This window comes from Cheilinus undulatus, linkage group 22 (genome assembly GCF_018320785.1).
Source record: "Cheilinus undulatus linkage group 22, ASM1832078v1, whole genome shotgun sequence".
In the NCBI taxonomy this organism is placed as follows: Eukaryota; Metazoa; Chordata; class Actinopteri; order Labriformes; family Labridae; genus Cheilinus; species Cheilinus undulatus.
In genome coordinates, this window is record NC_054886.1 from 25393268 (window position 1) to 25410093 (window position 16826).

Here is a 16826-nt window from a genome sequence, read left to right on the forward strand (position 1 = left end):
AATAATTTCTTACTGTAAAAGAAGATTTCACTTGCAGGTTTTAATGTCCATACAGAACAACTGTGTCCTGCTAAACCAGCAGTCGTTTTCACATGCAGTGATCAACTCCAGTCTCTGGTGAAGGCTTTGCCTACGTACAGTAAAAGGCCACAGAACTCAGAGTGTGGTCACAAAAGGAGGGCACACGACAGGTTTGGGTGTGTCTCTCTCAGAGTGGGAGGGCCACTTCAAGTTTCAGGAAGAGCAGAGCAGCTGCTTGAGTGATTCATAACAAAGTACACAAAGTAAAGGACTACACCGCTCCACGTCAGACGGAAACATGCAGAGTAAGTCCTGCCTAATTTCTTGTAGTTTTATATGTTGTTACTCTCTGTGGACTGATGATATTTGAAGCTCTGTGATCCTCAGACAGGCACAGGTTTCTGTACTTTGTTGATTCTGTACTGGAGCTGCTGTTCTCTACTGGTCTAGTATCAGGACTCAACACCAGCTCCTTTATGAGACACTGCGGCTCAGATTTCTGCTATTTTTTAACCAGTTAGTGTGAAAAAAAATCACAGTTTAGCCTCAGATGAAAAACACATGTAAGAGAAGGAAGAACCAGAATCAAAACAAGAGCAGACAGGGTCGCACATAAGGGGGGAAGGGGGGGACTCTAACCTTGTTAATCATAAATAAAGGACATGCAAAAACACACATTGGAGTTAAAACTGAAACTTACAACTGTCAAAGTTAAATGTACTTGGTTTCACTGGAACATAATCAGAGTCGTTCTTTTTGTGGACTAATGTGTGTCATTTCATTAAAAAAAAACAAAAACAAAAAAAAAACCTCACAGACAGGCTGGTGGGCAAAAGTCAGCAGTGCCCTGTGTTATCAAACATTTACCTTTTTTACTGTTCACTTGTTCCCTTTTCAGTCCATGGCAAGTTTCTTTACCCGTGGTAACGTTAGTGTCATAATCTTCAGTCTTCCTGGAGCTCCTTATTTTCTTTCAAAATAAAAGCAGATCTGCATCCAAACAGGAAGTCAAATGCTCTAGGTTCCAGATGGTAGAATGAACTAAATGAGATTTAAAAAAATGTTTAGATGAAAAAAATGAAAATTTGAAACACAAAATAAGGGTGCAAAATTGTAAATAACAATAGAAGTGCTTCGATTAATCAGGAATCGCTGTAGAAATTCTAATTTGAAGTGCAATTAATCAAGTAGAACTTTTAAATGATTAGCCAAAGAAATTTAATCATAGTAGATTGTAAAAATTCTTTTACTGATTGAGATACAATGTAAAAATTCAGAGATTTCTTGACGTAACCTGTAGAAATTCTTAGATTTATTGAGATCACCTGTAGAAAATCTTAGATTTTTTGAGATTGCCTGTAGAAATCTTAGATTTATTGAGATCACCTGTAGAAATCCTTACATTTTTTGAGAAAACCTGTAGAAATTGTTAGATGTATTGAGATAACCTGTAATAATTCTTACAGTTATAGAGATTACCTGTAGAAATTCTGAGATTTATTGAGAATACCTGTAGAAACTCTTAGATTAGTTAAGATTACTTTATGGACATTCTTTGATTGATTGAGACAAAATGTATCAACTCTTGGATCAAATGAGTTTACCTGTGGAAATCATTAGATTAACTGAGAGTAAAGAATTTCTTAAATTAATTGTGATCTTCTTCAGCAGTTTTAGATAAAGTGCAAAAAGTGTAGAATTTCTTAGATTAATCCCACCTGAGATAAATTTCTCCGTCTAATTGCAGTTTACGAAGAGCTGAATCAGATTTATGGAGGGGGTATTTGCTGGATTGTTGTTTCTGTGGGCAGTCTTTATTTTAAATGAACTTCATGGATGTTTTGGCACATTTTCTCACAGGCATACTGACAGTGACCCATTTTAAGATCCTGACCCAGCCATTGAGAGCCAGTGTGTTAGAGAATGAATCCAAGCAGATGCTTCAAAATTAGGTTTTCAGTTGTTAAAACCCTTTTTCACAGTAAAACTCACCGAAAGCTGCTAGCAGAGCCCAGGTTATTGTTTGGACATGTGGGAGAATGTGTGTTTTTGAAGACTGGGTGTGTATTTCTCTTAATTTAACTTCTCCTAAATGTAGTTCTCTGGCATTAAACCAATACAAACATCAAACTGCTGACGCCTATCATTAAGAAATGTCTGTAATGAGGACAGTGTAACCTCTCAGAGGGATTTGTGTTTTCTTTTAAAGCAGGTGCTGTGAGGCTGACCATCCTGACTTTCTGCATTCCTCACATGCTCTTTAACTCACTTCCTGCTAGAATGACAAAAGTCCTTGTGTTCTCTGGCTTTTAAAATCAGAACTTATTAAGACTAAAAAAACAAAAGGTGTTCTGTCAGCATGTAGCTTTTTTCCTTAGAGTAAAATCTTAGTAGTTGTTGTTAGTTTAGACTCCTGCTTCATTATCTCTACTCCCAGTAATAGATGATTGGTGGTTGTCATGATGGCTGCCAAACAAAGACATGGCCCACCCTAAATTTAAGCAACATTTACCTTTTATATTAGACGTGAATACTCATTTACTTATATGAGCAACAAAAATACAGGCTTTATTGTTTTGCCTGCAATTAAACACATATTTTTAAAAGCTGAGTTGAATTGTTACACCCCTGCCTGATTCCTGCCAGACCTGTTGAATCAAGAAAGCACCTAAATAGATTTTTTTTTTTTTAAATTATCTCTAAAAGCAACACATCATGCTGTGATCTGAACAGTTTCTAAAACAGATGAGAAACAAAGACAATCTAGAATGGGTTGCAAAGCCTTTTCACCAGAGAACTGAGCCATTATCCACAAATGGAGAAAACTTTGAACTGTGGTGAACCTTCCCAGGAATGGCCGGCCTACCACAATTACTCCAAGAGCCCATCAACAACTCATCCATGAGGTCACAAAAGAACCCAGAACACCTCACTTGATTCAGTTAAGGTTAGTGTTCATGATTCAACAGTAAGAAAGAGACTGGACAAATATGGCACCCATGGGAGAGTTCCAAAGCCAAAACCGCTGCTGACCATAAGGAACACAAAGACTTGTCTCACTTTACAAAAAATTAACATCTTGATGATCCTAAGGACTTTTGGGAAAATATTCTGTGGACTGGCGGGATAAAAGTTGAACATATGGCATAAAACTAACATCAAAACAGTCACACTACCACCCACGGTGTTTGACTGTTTCAGGGAATTTCAGGGAAATGTTTGTTTTTGTTTTTGTTTTTTTTTTTTGTTTTTTTTGGGAATTTTCATAGAATGAAATTTTGAGGAATGTATTTAAATGTTTAGGCTTTATGAAAAAAAGTTTAGGTACATTTTTTAAAATTATTTTAGGGAATTAGTTTAGATTTTATAACAGGCAAATGTCAAAGAAATCCAGAACTTTTAGAGAAAATGATGTTCATGCTTTCACTCGAAAAGTCTGTGTCCACCTGGGGGGCATTTGTGGGCATCATTTCTGATTAAAACAAATTCCTGTTTAAAGACAAGCCTAAGCGTTTAACCTCATCAGGCCCTACTTATCTGGATTAACTGGGAGAAACTAAAAATGCATTCTGGTCTCAAGAGGTTCATGAAATGCTGTGTTAGTTTTACCTCAGAGGTAACAGGACTCACACCTTCATAAAAGTTCATGTCTTGTCTTGTCAGTCCAGTGAATACTGTTCCAAAAGTCTTTGGGAGGTCAAGGTCATTGTGGCAAATGTAAGACAAGCCTTATGGTCAGCAGTGGTTTTGGCTTTGGATCTCTCCCATTTATGCCCAGTCTCTTTCTTGTTGTTGAATCATGAACACTGACTTAAACTGAGTCAAGTGAGGCCTGCAGGTCTTTAGACATTGTCCTGGGTCCCTTTTTGACCTCTTGGTTGAGTCGTAGATGCGCTCTTTGATTAATTTTGGAAGGCTGGCCACTCCTGGGAAAGTTCATCACCGTACCAAGTTTTCTCCATTTGTGGATAATGGCTCTCACTCATGATAAACAAGTGGGGACAATGCCATAGGGCCAGGTAGGTTTGGATTCCTTTCATCGCCTTAATCAATGAATGTAAAGAAATAAAAACTGCATTTTATGTTTACTCAGTTTATCTTTGTCTAATATCAAAATTTATGATCAGAAACATTTAAAAGTGACCAAAATGCAAGAAAATAAGAAATGAGGAAATGGGCAAAGACTTCTTCACAACTCTCTATACTGATTATATCTTAAAGACCCTTTGTGGACAAGACCCAAGCGGTTCCCTACCTTCTCTTTATGCATACAGGCCCAAAGATTGGCTTAAGTCTGGAAGTATGACAACTAGTCACTTCATTTTATCCTTTTTATCATATACCTAAGAAAACAACTGAATGCATTTAACCATAAACTGCACCCTTATTCTGTTCTTTAGCTGAAGCATGTGGATTTTTACAGATAGCCAAGATAGAAAAACATCTTCATTTCTCTGATTGCTTCTCCTCAGTGGCTCTTTATGACCTCATAGAACAGTAGCAGATTAGACCCATGCAGATGCTGACCTTAGACGTAGCCTTGGCCCATTTCTCACTGTAAATGATCTGTTTGTTATATCATCTGTAGCAGAGATGAAGTTCAGTCACATTAACTGTGTCAGTCATTCTATTACAGCTCTATGGTTACTAAACACTCAGGGAGTGATCACAAATTTGTCACTCAGGAATCTTAGAAAAGGTGTGTTTATATTAAAGGGATACCATGACAACATTTGTGTTCAGCCCAAAATAATGTGACAAAATCAGTGACAACAGTCCAATTTAACACCATATTGTGTGAATAGATGTACAGCGCCAATAAAGTATTAATTCACTGGGATATTTGACCCTTTTATTGATTTTATAAATCAGTAATGGGCAATTTAATTTGGCTGTTTTTGACAGAAAAGATACAAGAAAACCCTAATATCAAAGTGAGAACAGTATTCATGGCTACCATAACACCTTAAAGATAAAAGAACACTCCAAGCAACTTAGAGAAAAGGCACTGAACATCCCCTGGAGCTGAGACAAGATGCTACAAACACTGCACATCACCCCAACACACCATCCCCACTGTGAAGCACAGTGGTGGCAGCATCATGCTGTTGGGATGCTTCTCAGCATAATGTGGCATTTCATATCCATCCCCTGATTTAGACTTTTCAGTAAACTTTTCTCTGAGTTGCTTGGAGTGTTCTTTTGTCTTCATGGTGTAATGGTTGCCAGGAATACTGTTTTCACTTTGACATTAAAGATGTTTTTGGTACTTTTGGTATTTTTTTTATTTAGTCAAAAAAGCCAAATTATATCAGCCCTTTTTATAGGAACTGTAAATTCAAATATATGACTCTAACTTTATCATGTCTGTTTTCTTCTCAGGCATCAGCTCTTCAGGAGGCAGCCTCCTCTCAGAGGACCAGTTCAGCTGCTCCATCTGCCTGGAGGTCTTCGTGGAGCCCGTCTCCACGCCCTGCGGCCACAGCTTCTGTAAGGCCTGCCTGCAAGGTTACTGGAACCACAGCAAGAAGTTCCTGTGCCCCATGTGCAAGAAGAGCTACTCCAAGAAGCCTGAGATGAGCGTCAACAGGGTCCTGGCGGAGATTTCCTCGCAGTTTCAGGGGTTAATGATGGCCGGAGGAGCGGGAGGAGATGGGGGAGCTGCGTCAAGAGCTTCCACGCTGAGTCTGAACTCAAACTCAGGGCAGTCGGGCGCTCCAACGGTAGACACTGGGGAGTTCGCTCAGCCTGGGGATGTCCCATGTGACGCCTGTATTGGGAGGAAGTTGAAGGCGCACAAGTCTTGTGTGAACTGTCCGGGCTCATTCTGTGAGGCTCACCTCCGACATCACAAAAAGGTCTGTTTACCTTTTTTAAGGATTAATGCAAAGTTACAAAATTTCCTTTTTTGTCTTTTTTTAATAGTTTTTTTTATTATATTGACTGTCTCTAGAATTTTTATCAATTTTAAATGGTAATATATTTCTGAAAAAACACAATCACTGAAAAAGACAGTGTCTGGAGGGGGGCATATGTTGCTCTAAAACCTCTATCTACTTTCCAGCATTGATAGTCTTTCCAGATGTGTAAGCTACTCACGCTATAGGCACTAATCTAACCTCATACCATCAGAGATGCAGGCTTTGAACTGTGCTCTGATAACACACCGGATGGTCTCTATCCGCTTTAGGACACACCATCAGGGGTTTCCACAAAGAATAACTAATTTTGATTCTTTTGCCCACAGAACAGTTTTCCATTCTGCCTCAGTCCATTTTAAAAGGCTTATGGCTTGATTGTGTTCACGTATGGATTCTTATACAGCTTTAACTTGCATTTGTGGATGGCATGGCCAAATGCGTTGGCAGAGAGTTATTCCTGGAAGTGTTCCTTAGTCCATACAGTGATTTCCAGTACAGAATCATGCCAGTTTTTAAGGCAGGGTGACCTGAGGACCTTGTCCCTTGCTCACAGAGATTGCATTTCGTTTTTTGGGTTGCCAAATCCTCCTTCAGCTGTTTTTTCATCCGTACCAGTTACTTTTCCAGCCTTTTGTTGCCCTGAACCTACTTTTTGAGATGTATTGCTGCCATCATGTTCCAAAAGAGCTAGTATTTTTCATGAAAATGGTAAAATTTCTCAGTTACCACATCTGATATGTTGTTTATGCTCTCTTGTGAATAAAATATGGGATTAGTAGATTTTAAAACTATTGAATTCTACTTTGATTGACATTTTACACAGTGTCCCAACTTTTTTGGAATTATGGTTGTAAACGAAAGGGAAAAAACATCTTTACTGACATTACATATGACATATCATTGTATTTTGTCCCAGCTTTACTTTTTAGGGTTTTGTAATGCATTTGTGCATTTGTACATATGTACATAACTTTCACTTCTGTCAGGGGTTGCACTGTGGTGTAAAACATACCAGATATGCTGCTTGTCATGCATAACTTTCTTCAGTTTATAGCCTCAGATCTCTCTAGCTTATACTTGTCTTATAATTGTCACTAAGAGTTAAAGCTCTCACTCCTATAGAGTGCTATTATCACATTTGCTCATTCTAGTCTCTCCTCCTAGGTGAAGTCTCTGATTTCACACCGTCTAATCGAACCCACTTTCCACTTGGACGAGAAGATCTGCAAAAAGCATGAGCGTCTCCTGGATGTCTACTGCCGCACCGACCACACCTGCATCTGCATGGCGTGTGCCGAGGCCACGCATAAATCTCACGACATTGTCCCCATTGACCACGAGTGGAAGAAGAAAATGGTAAGGGTGCAGACAAGAGGGCTGCTTAATTTCTTTTTGGACTGATTTGCTTTAAAGGGCTTATTATTTTTAAATTAACTGTTTTTCTATGTATGCAAATAGACCTTCATGCTAGACTTTCATGCTAGTTAAGTGCTTCAGAACAATTCTGACACGGATTTAAGTGAACTGCTTTTCTTCTTGCAGAGTAATCTGGGTAAGAAGAGGTCAGAGGTGAAACACTTGATCAAGGAGCGATCAAAGAAACTGGATGAGATCAAACAATCCATCAAGGTGATCAAGGTGAGTCTGCTGGTAGAAAAAAATTTGGAAGCTAACGCTGACATCTGAGTTATCGTGTGCCAGTAGAAAAGAGGTAACGTAGGTTAGAAAAGACGGCATGTTTGAAAGATTTGGTGTCAGTTTTCAGCTCCTGGTAACAAACTTTTCAGCAACAGCATCCATAAACAAATACAAAAAAGATAAGACAGTGAATTTTACATTTATAATCTACAAGGCAGGATTCTTGGTGTGCATCACCTTCTCTTAATGAGTGCATAGAAAACATACAAATATCAAAATACAGCAAACTATGACCAAAACCATGACTGATAAGTAGGGCTATAAAGATTAATTGCAATAACTGTGATCATTAAGTTCCATGATTAAAGCATTAATTAAGAAAAAATGCAATTAACTACCGGAAGACATTACAGCACATAACTAAAGTGTGCTGAAAGGGAAAATAATGCGCTTATTATGGACCTTTATCATGTCATTACTTATGCATTAATGCAGACAGCCCAATAAACATGACCCATAACTGCAATCAGAAATCCTGTTGTTTGGCAAAATACTGAAGACAGCAGTTTCCACGCTCTGTGAACTGTCAAGCGGAATGGAAAGACAGCCAATCAGGGAGCAAGCTGGCCGAAGGAGGAAGTACAGCAAACACAGCCATGGTTGTAATAACAGTTGTAAGGCATAAAGTAGATGGACATCAGAAATCAAGGTCCAACTTTTTGATTTTTTGGCCTGATTGCACAATACATTGTGAAACATACTGCAATCAAACTGACATGGAAAGGAGAACTGAAATTATTTCTGCTGTGAATGTAGCAGGTAGCTAACAGCTAGCTTGTTTACTCTAAAGCCAGGTTTGACCATGAGAGATTTGGTCAGCTGAATCTCATTATTTGCCATTATATGTGGAGTCTTACATTCCAGAGTTTTAGTCGCCTTCGAACAATATGAGTTAAAGATTTTAAACTTATACGTCACACACTATATGGACAAAAGTATTCGGCCACCTGACCATTCATTCTGTGGAGCATCTATGAGGTCAGGCACTGCTGTTGGACAAGAAGGCCTGGTTCACAATCTCCGTTCCAGTTCATCCCAAAGGTGCTGGATGGGGTTTAGGTCAGGGCTCTGTGGGTTGTCAAGTTCTTCCATACCAAACTCATCCAACCATGTCTTTATAGTCCTTGCTTTGAGCACTAGGGTACAGTCATGTTCGAATAGAAAAGGGGCCTTTCCCAAACTGTTGCCACAAAGTCAGAAGCATGGCATTGTCCAAAATGTCTTGGTATGCTATGGCGGCCTTCCATTTCATGGCTCCGTTGCTGTTGTTCCTAAATGCTTCCACTTTCTCTTAATATCACATCACTTGAATTCAATAATTACCACGTGTGGCCAAATACTTTTTTCCATTTAAGTCAGTGTTGACTGGACGGTTTATTGTTTCTCTCCTCATGCACTGCAGGTTAAATATTTACCAGCTTTTCTCTGATAAAGCCTCTTTTATTCGCCTCAGCTCAAAGCTTTATTTGTCCTTGTAGCAGCACTCACATCTAGCATGTAGACTCAAGCAATCAGTGTCTACATGCACTGGTTCACCTTACCTTTAAAATGTCAGACTAGCTTTACCTTTGCTTTCACATCTACAGAGTTAAGTAAGGATGTTGCGTTTTCTTCTCATTCCTTTCGTTCTCTGTGGTGCAGCAGGAGGCCTGCTTTTGCTGTTTGTTTCCCTCTTATGTATACAGACATAAAAACCCATCTGAAGCCGTCAAACCAGTGGAACCAGTGTTAAAATATTTACCTGTAGTTTCCCACACCCTGTTTAGCCACAACCTCATTACAGTAAAATTTGTCCAACAAAAACATCAAGGATAGTAAAGGTTGTGAGTGAATATGGATGCAAAATTAACATAAATATGAGATTACAATCTGTTCTTCTAAATAATACAAAAACAGAGACATTTTGGTCCTTTAGGCTAAGTTTCCCAAGTTCAAAGCTTCTTCCTGTTTCCTGCTTGGCGACATTTCTATCTCCTTTTAAAATACAACACATATTCAGTTACTAGAAGATCAAATATCAGGACGCATGTCCTTTTGTGTACCATACAAACACAAGGCTGCAGATGAAAACAGTGACTGGATTGAAGAGTTTTGTTAAGGAACTGAACTCAAGTTTTGATCAACCTCATGTTATACCTCATGTTAAGGTATGAATGATAAAACTTAAACTTTTTTTTTTTTTTTACAGTTTTTGCTCATTTGTTTGAAGTAAAAATTTTAGTAAGATCACTAAGAGTTACACTGAAATCTGTCTTTAGGCTTGTCTGGGGTATTACAGAACCTGCTGGTCTGGTTTCACAAGCAGCAGACAGACACATCATTAGCACCTCAGGAAAGAAACCATTAAAGAGCTGTGATCATTGAATTGGCAGCGTTAATCTTCTAATTTAGTTAGTTTAGGCCTCACCCTAAAGTCACAAGTTACATGCAGAGCAGATATGACAACAATGTAGACAGGGCAAGGGAATTACTATGACACCCCGATAACAGAAAGGCAACCAGTGATTATAAAGGCATTTAAATGAGAGATATAATGGTTTTATGGGATTATGATAAGGTTTGCCCTAATTGATTGGCCATCATGATCAGTAATTGCTGACTTTCTATTAAAAGTATGGAATACTGGGATGGTTCTAGCTGCCATCACCAAAACTGGTCACCTGGGATTGACACTCATGAGTCTGCAGCTGAGAGAAGCGTCTTGTGTGCATACAGAGCAGTTATAACATAAGCCAAACCACCAGCCAATAGGAATTAAGCCAGTCAACTGGTGTTAGTAGTCTTACAACTATATTTACTTAAAATCTTCTTAGGCAGATTTAGAACTCCCTGCACATAAACTTATGGGATCTTGAAGCTGTAATCAATATATATTGAGTTTATTGTTTAACTTCCATAAAGTTCATCAGATCTAATGTCAAGAGTCAGAAGTTTAAGTTTCTCTCTGCTACACTTTTTGTCCCCGGCCAAAATGACTGACAGTCCTTGAGAATTTCGTCCATTTAGCACAACTATCAAACAGCCCTTTAGCTTCTACCATAACTTAGCAGTTTACAAGAGCCAAATACCACCCTGAATTTCAACCCCAACAAATCATCCAAACAAATAACTAACCAGTGCTCCGTTATCCACAAACCACATTAAAATTTTGCATAACAACTGAAAATTGAGTTTCACCAACAGTTCTCCCACACTAGTCCATAAACTGATGATCTCAATTGTAACCCATGCAACACCCAGCAACACCTGCTTGTAATCATGGGTGGATTTTGTCAGACATTGGAAATTGGAAAAGCACCTTCAAACCTTTATTAATAAAAAAATGTATCTTTGCAGGCCAGTGCTCAGAAGGAGTTGGAGGAGAGCTGGCAGGTGTACGCCGAGCTGCAGCGGATGGTGGAGCAGAGTCAGGCAGAGCTGGTGGAGCAGATCTCCACGAGGCAGCGAGAGGCCGAGAGACACGCGCAGGAATTAGCCCGAGGCCTGGAGAATGAGCTGAGCCAGCTGAGGAGGAGGAGCAATGAGCTGGAGGCCTTCGCACAGACGCAGGACAAAATTGTCTTCTTGCAGGTAAGACAGGCTTGTGGCCGCCATTTTGGAAGTCAAACCTTTGATAAACTACATATTTTTAGTTAGCTGTGTTAGGATACCAGATATAATAATATCAATTCTTCTTTGGGTACCACCAAGTAGAGGTCCTAGGATAGGGGTGCCTCAGCATGATGTGATTGCTCATACACATGAACAAGCACTGGATCCTTGTAAAAGTGTAGTGTAACCTCCCTCTTTAATGTCCTGCAGAGCATCTCAACCCTGTCGCCCCCACCGGAGCCTACTGATTGGTCGGCTGTCAGCATCAACACGGACCTCTACCTGGGAACCATCCGTACCTCTGTCAGCAACCTCATGGAGAAGTTCCAGGAGGAGCTCAAACGGCTGTACGGGAAAGGTGAGGAAACTAACTAAAGATTATTTGTTGTTAAACATGATTTATAAAGACTTACTGTGTTGTTTTAGGAGGCTTAATGATTTTTCTTAAACATTTTGTAGTTGCAAAGATTTACTGGTAAGGTGGTAGTGGCCAGACTTAAAAACAATACATAGATAAAGCCTATAAAGACACCTGTGTCTGAAAGGTCCAGTCAGTGGTTAATCAGTATTCCTGGCTACCATTGCACCATGAAGATAAACGAACACTCCAAGCAACTCAGAGAAAAGCTTATTGAAAAGTCTAAGTTGGGGGATGGATACTAAAACATTTGCAATAAACTGAACATCCCCCAGAGTGAAACAAGAAAGAACATTTTAATGTGCCAATCACATCCTCCTCACAATAGCATCTGACAACCTCCAACCTTCTTAACTCTCGTGTAAATAGTAATAATAATAATAATGAGGAAGATGGATAGCCGCCATCCTTTAAAAACATGACTTTGGAGATAAACTTCTTTAGATCAACTTTGCTGCATTACTCTAGTTTTAAATCAAAGTCTGCACACGTTACTGTAAAACCCTCCTGTCTTGTAACACTTGCAGTGCTTAGCAGGCACATATGGGTCACAGTAAAAGCACTTTGAAATAGAAAAGTGACTCATCATTGCACTCATCACCCCCCCCCTCACACACACACACACACACACACACACACGTTCACACATACAAGAAGGTGGGACAGATGGAGATGGTGTTGATGCCACAGTTCAGGCAGTCAGAATCACTGGAGAGGCAGCAGAGAGATCTGAGTGACAGCAGCATATGTGTGGAGCATTTACAGCTCCTGTTCTTCTTGTTTGCTGCACACACGTGCCATCTGCTGTGACTTTGAATGACTCACTGACATGCTCTCTCTTTTTCCTCTCTGTCTGTTTTGGTTTCTCTCCCACAGAGCTCCGGAGAGTACAGAACTATTCAAGTGAGTAGAGGAATGTTGTTTCATTCATTTATTTCTGAGTCTTATAAGAGATTTTTCAGAGATCAGGAGTTATTTGATGATCTTTAGCTGTGCAATAAAAGTTTTATGTGAAGTTTAGCCCTTAAAAGTGTCCACAAGATGGTGCCATTTCTTCTAAGCAGCAACAAGCTCAGTGCAGGGGAATCCAACCTCTTTAGGAGTGAGGATTTCACCCCCAACCTCTACATCGCTATGGCCCCGCTAGACATTTCCAGGTCTGATAGAGACCAGGGGCAGAGTGCACCAGCTGGATGTGAATAAAGCGAGTCTCCTATCTCCCACTCAGCTACGACTGACTTTGAGGCTCAAATTTAAACTGAGTGCACCAAGCGTAACTCAGGCCAGCCCACAGAACTGGCTGGGCCCCTGAAAAACCCAGAGAATGGGCCATCTCCAGTGTTGATTTATTGATGATATCAATGTATGTGTGTATGTGTGTTGGATCAGTAGCATTGCTGCTAGTGTCCTGGCTAAAAGTTCCCTAGTTATGGAGTTGAAAAGTGTGTCAAAATATAATTGGGTTCTGATGTAAGAATTCTTTATTTGTGGGACTTTTTAACCACTTTCACCACTTTTTTTCATCCATTATTGCAAGTCTTTATGTAAATTTAAATCCATTTTTTTTTCACTTTTCACCCATTTTTGTCACTTTTGACCACTTTTTGCATATATATGCCTTTTTATGCCATTTTTTATTTTTCATTTAAATCTTTTGTAACTTTTTTCCTTCTTAAGCTTCAATTTGCCAAAGTCTGCCCAGTTTTTGCCACTTTTTTGTCTATTTTGGCCACTTTTGCTGTTTTTTGCCCATTTTTGCCACTTTTTGCCAGTTTCTTCAAAATCTTTTTGTCTCTTTTAGCTGCCTTTTGCCATTTTTTTGTCTGTTTTTTTTTTCATTTTTTTGGCTATTTTTGCCACTTTTGGCTGCTTTCGCCCAACGTTGCCCTTTAAAAAAAAACTTTTTGACATTAATATTGTTGTTTTGCCCTTCATTACCCATTTCTGACAATTTTCTAACCACTTGTTGGCTGTATGTACATTTTTTTGCAGACTTTTTTTGCCTTTCTTGCCACTTTTTGTCCATTTCTTCAACATCCTTTTTCAATTTTTGCTCTTTTTTACTTTTTGCATACTTTAGTTGCTTTTTTTGCTTCTTTTCAACACTTTTTTGTCACTTTGAGCCCAGCTTGTTCATGTATAGCACTTTTTTGCCACTTTTTGACCGTTATTACAAATTTATTCCCCATCTTCAGCCACCTTTTCCCCCTTTTTTCACCACTTTTTGTCTGTTTGTGCCACTTTTGGAAAGCTGTTTTGCCACTGTTATCTTGTTTGTTCCCCTTTCACTCATTTCTGTCACTTTTTTAATCACTTTTGACTGTTTTATTCCCATTTTTGCCACTTTTTTTGCTAATTTCTTCAACATCTTTTTGCCTAGTTAAGGCTCCTTTTGCCACTCTTTTTTCCAGTTCTCCCCATTTTTGTCTTTTTTTGCCACTTTTGGCTGCTTTTGCTCAATTTTGCCACTTTTTAAATTTTTTTGACGTTATTATTCTGTTTTTGCCCTTTTCACCCATACCTGTAAATTTTTTAACCACTTTTTGCCCATATGGGAATTTTTTTGCAGGGGTTTTTGGCTTTTTTGCCACTTTTTTCAATTTCTTCAACATCTTTTTTTTTTTTTTTTTTAAACTATTTGACTGCTTTAGTCACCTTTTGCTGTTATTCTAGCCCATTTTGCCACTTTTATCAAGTTTTGCCCTTTCTCAACCATTTCTGTTACTTTTTTCTACAATCATGTAGATCCCTATAAACAAACTGAAAGCATGAAATGGTGAATTACTTGGTGAGCAACTCTTCACCCAGCCTCTTTTTTTCCTCTGTCCCATCCAGGCGAGGTGATTTTGGACCCGTCCACGGCTCAGAGGAACCTGGCTGTGTCCGACGACGGCCGCCAGGTGAGATACGAAGAGCGGAAGACCTCCCACTCTGAGGGTCCGAAGCGCTTTAGCCCCGCCCTCTTCGTCCTGGGCAGAGAGCGTCTCAGCTCCGGGCGACACTACTGGGAGGTGGACGTGGCACGCAAGACTGCATGGACGCTAGGCGTGGCCAGCTCTACCGCTCGCCGTAAAGGAGAGATTAAGCTGAGCCCTGAGGGTGGGTACTGGTGCCTGTGGCTCAAGAACGGGGAGGTGAAGGCGTTGGATTCGACCCGTCTGCCACTACAGCTGTCGTCCCAGCCCGGGAAAGTTGGAATCTTCTTGGATTATGAAGGCGGCCATATTTCCTTCTATGATGTGAAGTCGCGCGTGCATCTCTACACCTTCAGCTACACCTTCAACGAGGCGATGTATCCCATCTTTAGCCCATGCCTGGTCCAGGATGGGAAGAACAATTCCCCCCTTGTTATCACACCTGTTAAACACACCTGAGTTTACTGACCTAGGTTCCAGTTTTCTTATAGACAGAAACAGCTTAGCAAAAAGCCCTGGCATTATTGTTTTCATTTTTTAAAACGGTATTTTCTATTATTTGGTCGTAGAGGATGTTAACCCCTTAAATGAGCTGAGACAATACTCAGTTTTAGTTGTTTAAGAAGCACTTTATCTCAGTCTAATGAAACAAATTCATGTCACATGATCAGAGTGGACGGCTCTACTGGAAGGTGATTGGAGATGGATCATGGCACAGCCAGAGACTGACTAGAGAGGCCACGGTTTGCCGGATTACGGCATGTGCAGTACGGAAGAAACTCTGTTTGCATGGAATATGCGGAGATTACAGATTAGGCCCACTTTAGTTTATTATAGTTTTATTCTTTAAATAAAAATAAATGTTAAAAAATAATGAAGTTGCACAGAAACCAAATGTGTCATGGATAGTACGTGGTTTTAACTGAGCAGTTATCACAGAGGGAGGTGGACACATTCAACACCTGCCATTATTGTTTCATATTGTTTACACTTATGTACATTTGTATAAAGAAAAAAGAAGACCAGATATATGAAGGGATATTTCAGAGGCCATATCATATCTTCAGTTTAGATTGATGCATTAAGATGAATGTAAAGTCCAAATCCTGTTGAACTTCTTCTGTCTTCACTGTTAATCTATGTTGACCTGTGTCTATGAGACTTCTGACACTTTGCACATAAAAGCAATGACATTTAATGTAATTTAATCTAGGTTTGAGCTTGTATGTGGGGACATATGAGACATTTTTGTACATGCTATAAATTTGTGACATTATATGAAAGGGAATTTTGTATTAATCTTTATAATGGTGCAGGTTACTCATGGACCATTAAAATATTTTCTGTATTTTTACATAAAAAGTTTACTTTTGTACTTTTCTTCTGAGCTTTTTCATTAAACGTGACAATTGAAACAGTTTCAGTATGTTTGGATGCTCTCTTGTACACACTAGAGCAGTGATTCTCAAATGGCACTGTGGTACAACTACACGTAATTACTACAACTATACACTGACAACAAACAGAGCAGAACAGGCCTAAATGACAACAGAATGATGCTGATGAAGTCAGAGGTAGAATAAAGGAGGAGCTGGGGTGGAGGGGGGTTGATAAAAGCAGCTTGCAGAGGGAGTAGCAAAGCATAGACAGGTTTTGGTTTTGGCCTAGAGTAAATTAGCTTGCAATCAGCTGATGAGGACTTTCTTTAGATCAGCTGATCTCAGTTATATGGCAGCACTTGATTCCATAACCTACCTGAACTAACACTACTCGATCTACTGTAACATGAAAGAGGCTATTTTGTAAAGATTTGGTAGCTATAGGATTTTCCCCCCAAAAATTGCTGCATTTATCTTACCCTCTATTTACAAGTCTACCAGGCCAGGCTGCCGAGAAGCATCCCTACAGCATGATGCTGCCACCACCATACTTCACAGTGGGGATGGTGGGTTGTTTGTAGTGTCTTGTCTTAGCTCCGAGGGATGTTCAGTGCCTTTGATTTTTTTTGTTCCTATCTCCTGACTTTCACTTTTAGTAACCTTTTCTCTTAGTTTCTTGGAGTGTTCTTTTGTCATCATATTGTAAAGGTAGCGAGGGATACTGTTTTCACTTTGATATGAAAGAGTTTTTGTTTTTTTTGTTCTACCCTCTTCCTTCATAAGTCTTCGAGGGCCGGCTGCCAAGAAGCATCCCCACAGCATGATGCTGCCACCACCATGCTTCACAGTGGGGATGGTGTGTTTGGCGTCTGCAAAACATAGC

At 39.6% G+C, this 16826-nt stretch overlaps 1 protein-coding gene across 1 annotated transcript; it reads left to right on the forward strand.

Annotated features, from left to right (window-relative positions):
• Positions 1–275: 275 nt before the first annotated feature.
• Positions 276–15902, forward strand: btr12 (bloodthirsty-related gene family, member 12). Its single transcript, XM_041779923.1, has 8 exons — positions 276–326; positions 5404–5879; positions 7107–7298; positions 7485–7580; positions 10977–11210; positions 11442–11589; positions 12526–12552; positions 14485–15902. The coding sequence occupies exons 1-8, from the start codon at positions 320–322 to the stop codon at positions 15021–15023; spliced, it is 1719 nt and encodes a 572-aa protein (XP_041635857.1). The 5' UTR covers positions 276–319; the 3' UTR covers positions 15024–15902.
• Positions 15903–16826: the final 924 nt, after the last annotated feature.

Bases quoted from the DNA above. Each gene is read 5' to 3' on its own strand.
- btr12 (XM_041779923.1), top strand. The intron at 5,880-7,106 runs GTCTGTTTACCT...CTCTCCTCCTAG, and splicing joins ACCTCCGACATCACAAAAAG to GTGAAGTCTCTGATTTCACA. The intron at 7,581-10,976 runs GTGAGTCTGCTG...GTATCTTTGCAG, and splicing joins AATCCATCAAGGTGATCAAG to GCCAGTGCTCAGAAGGAGTT.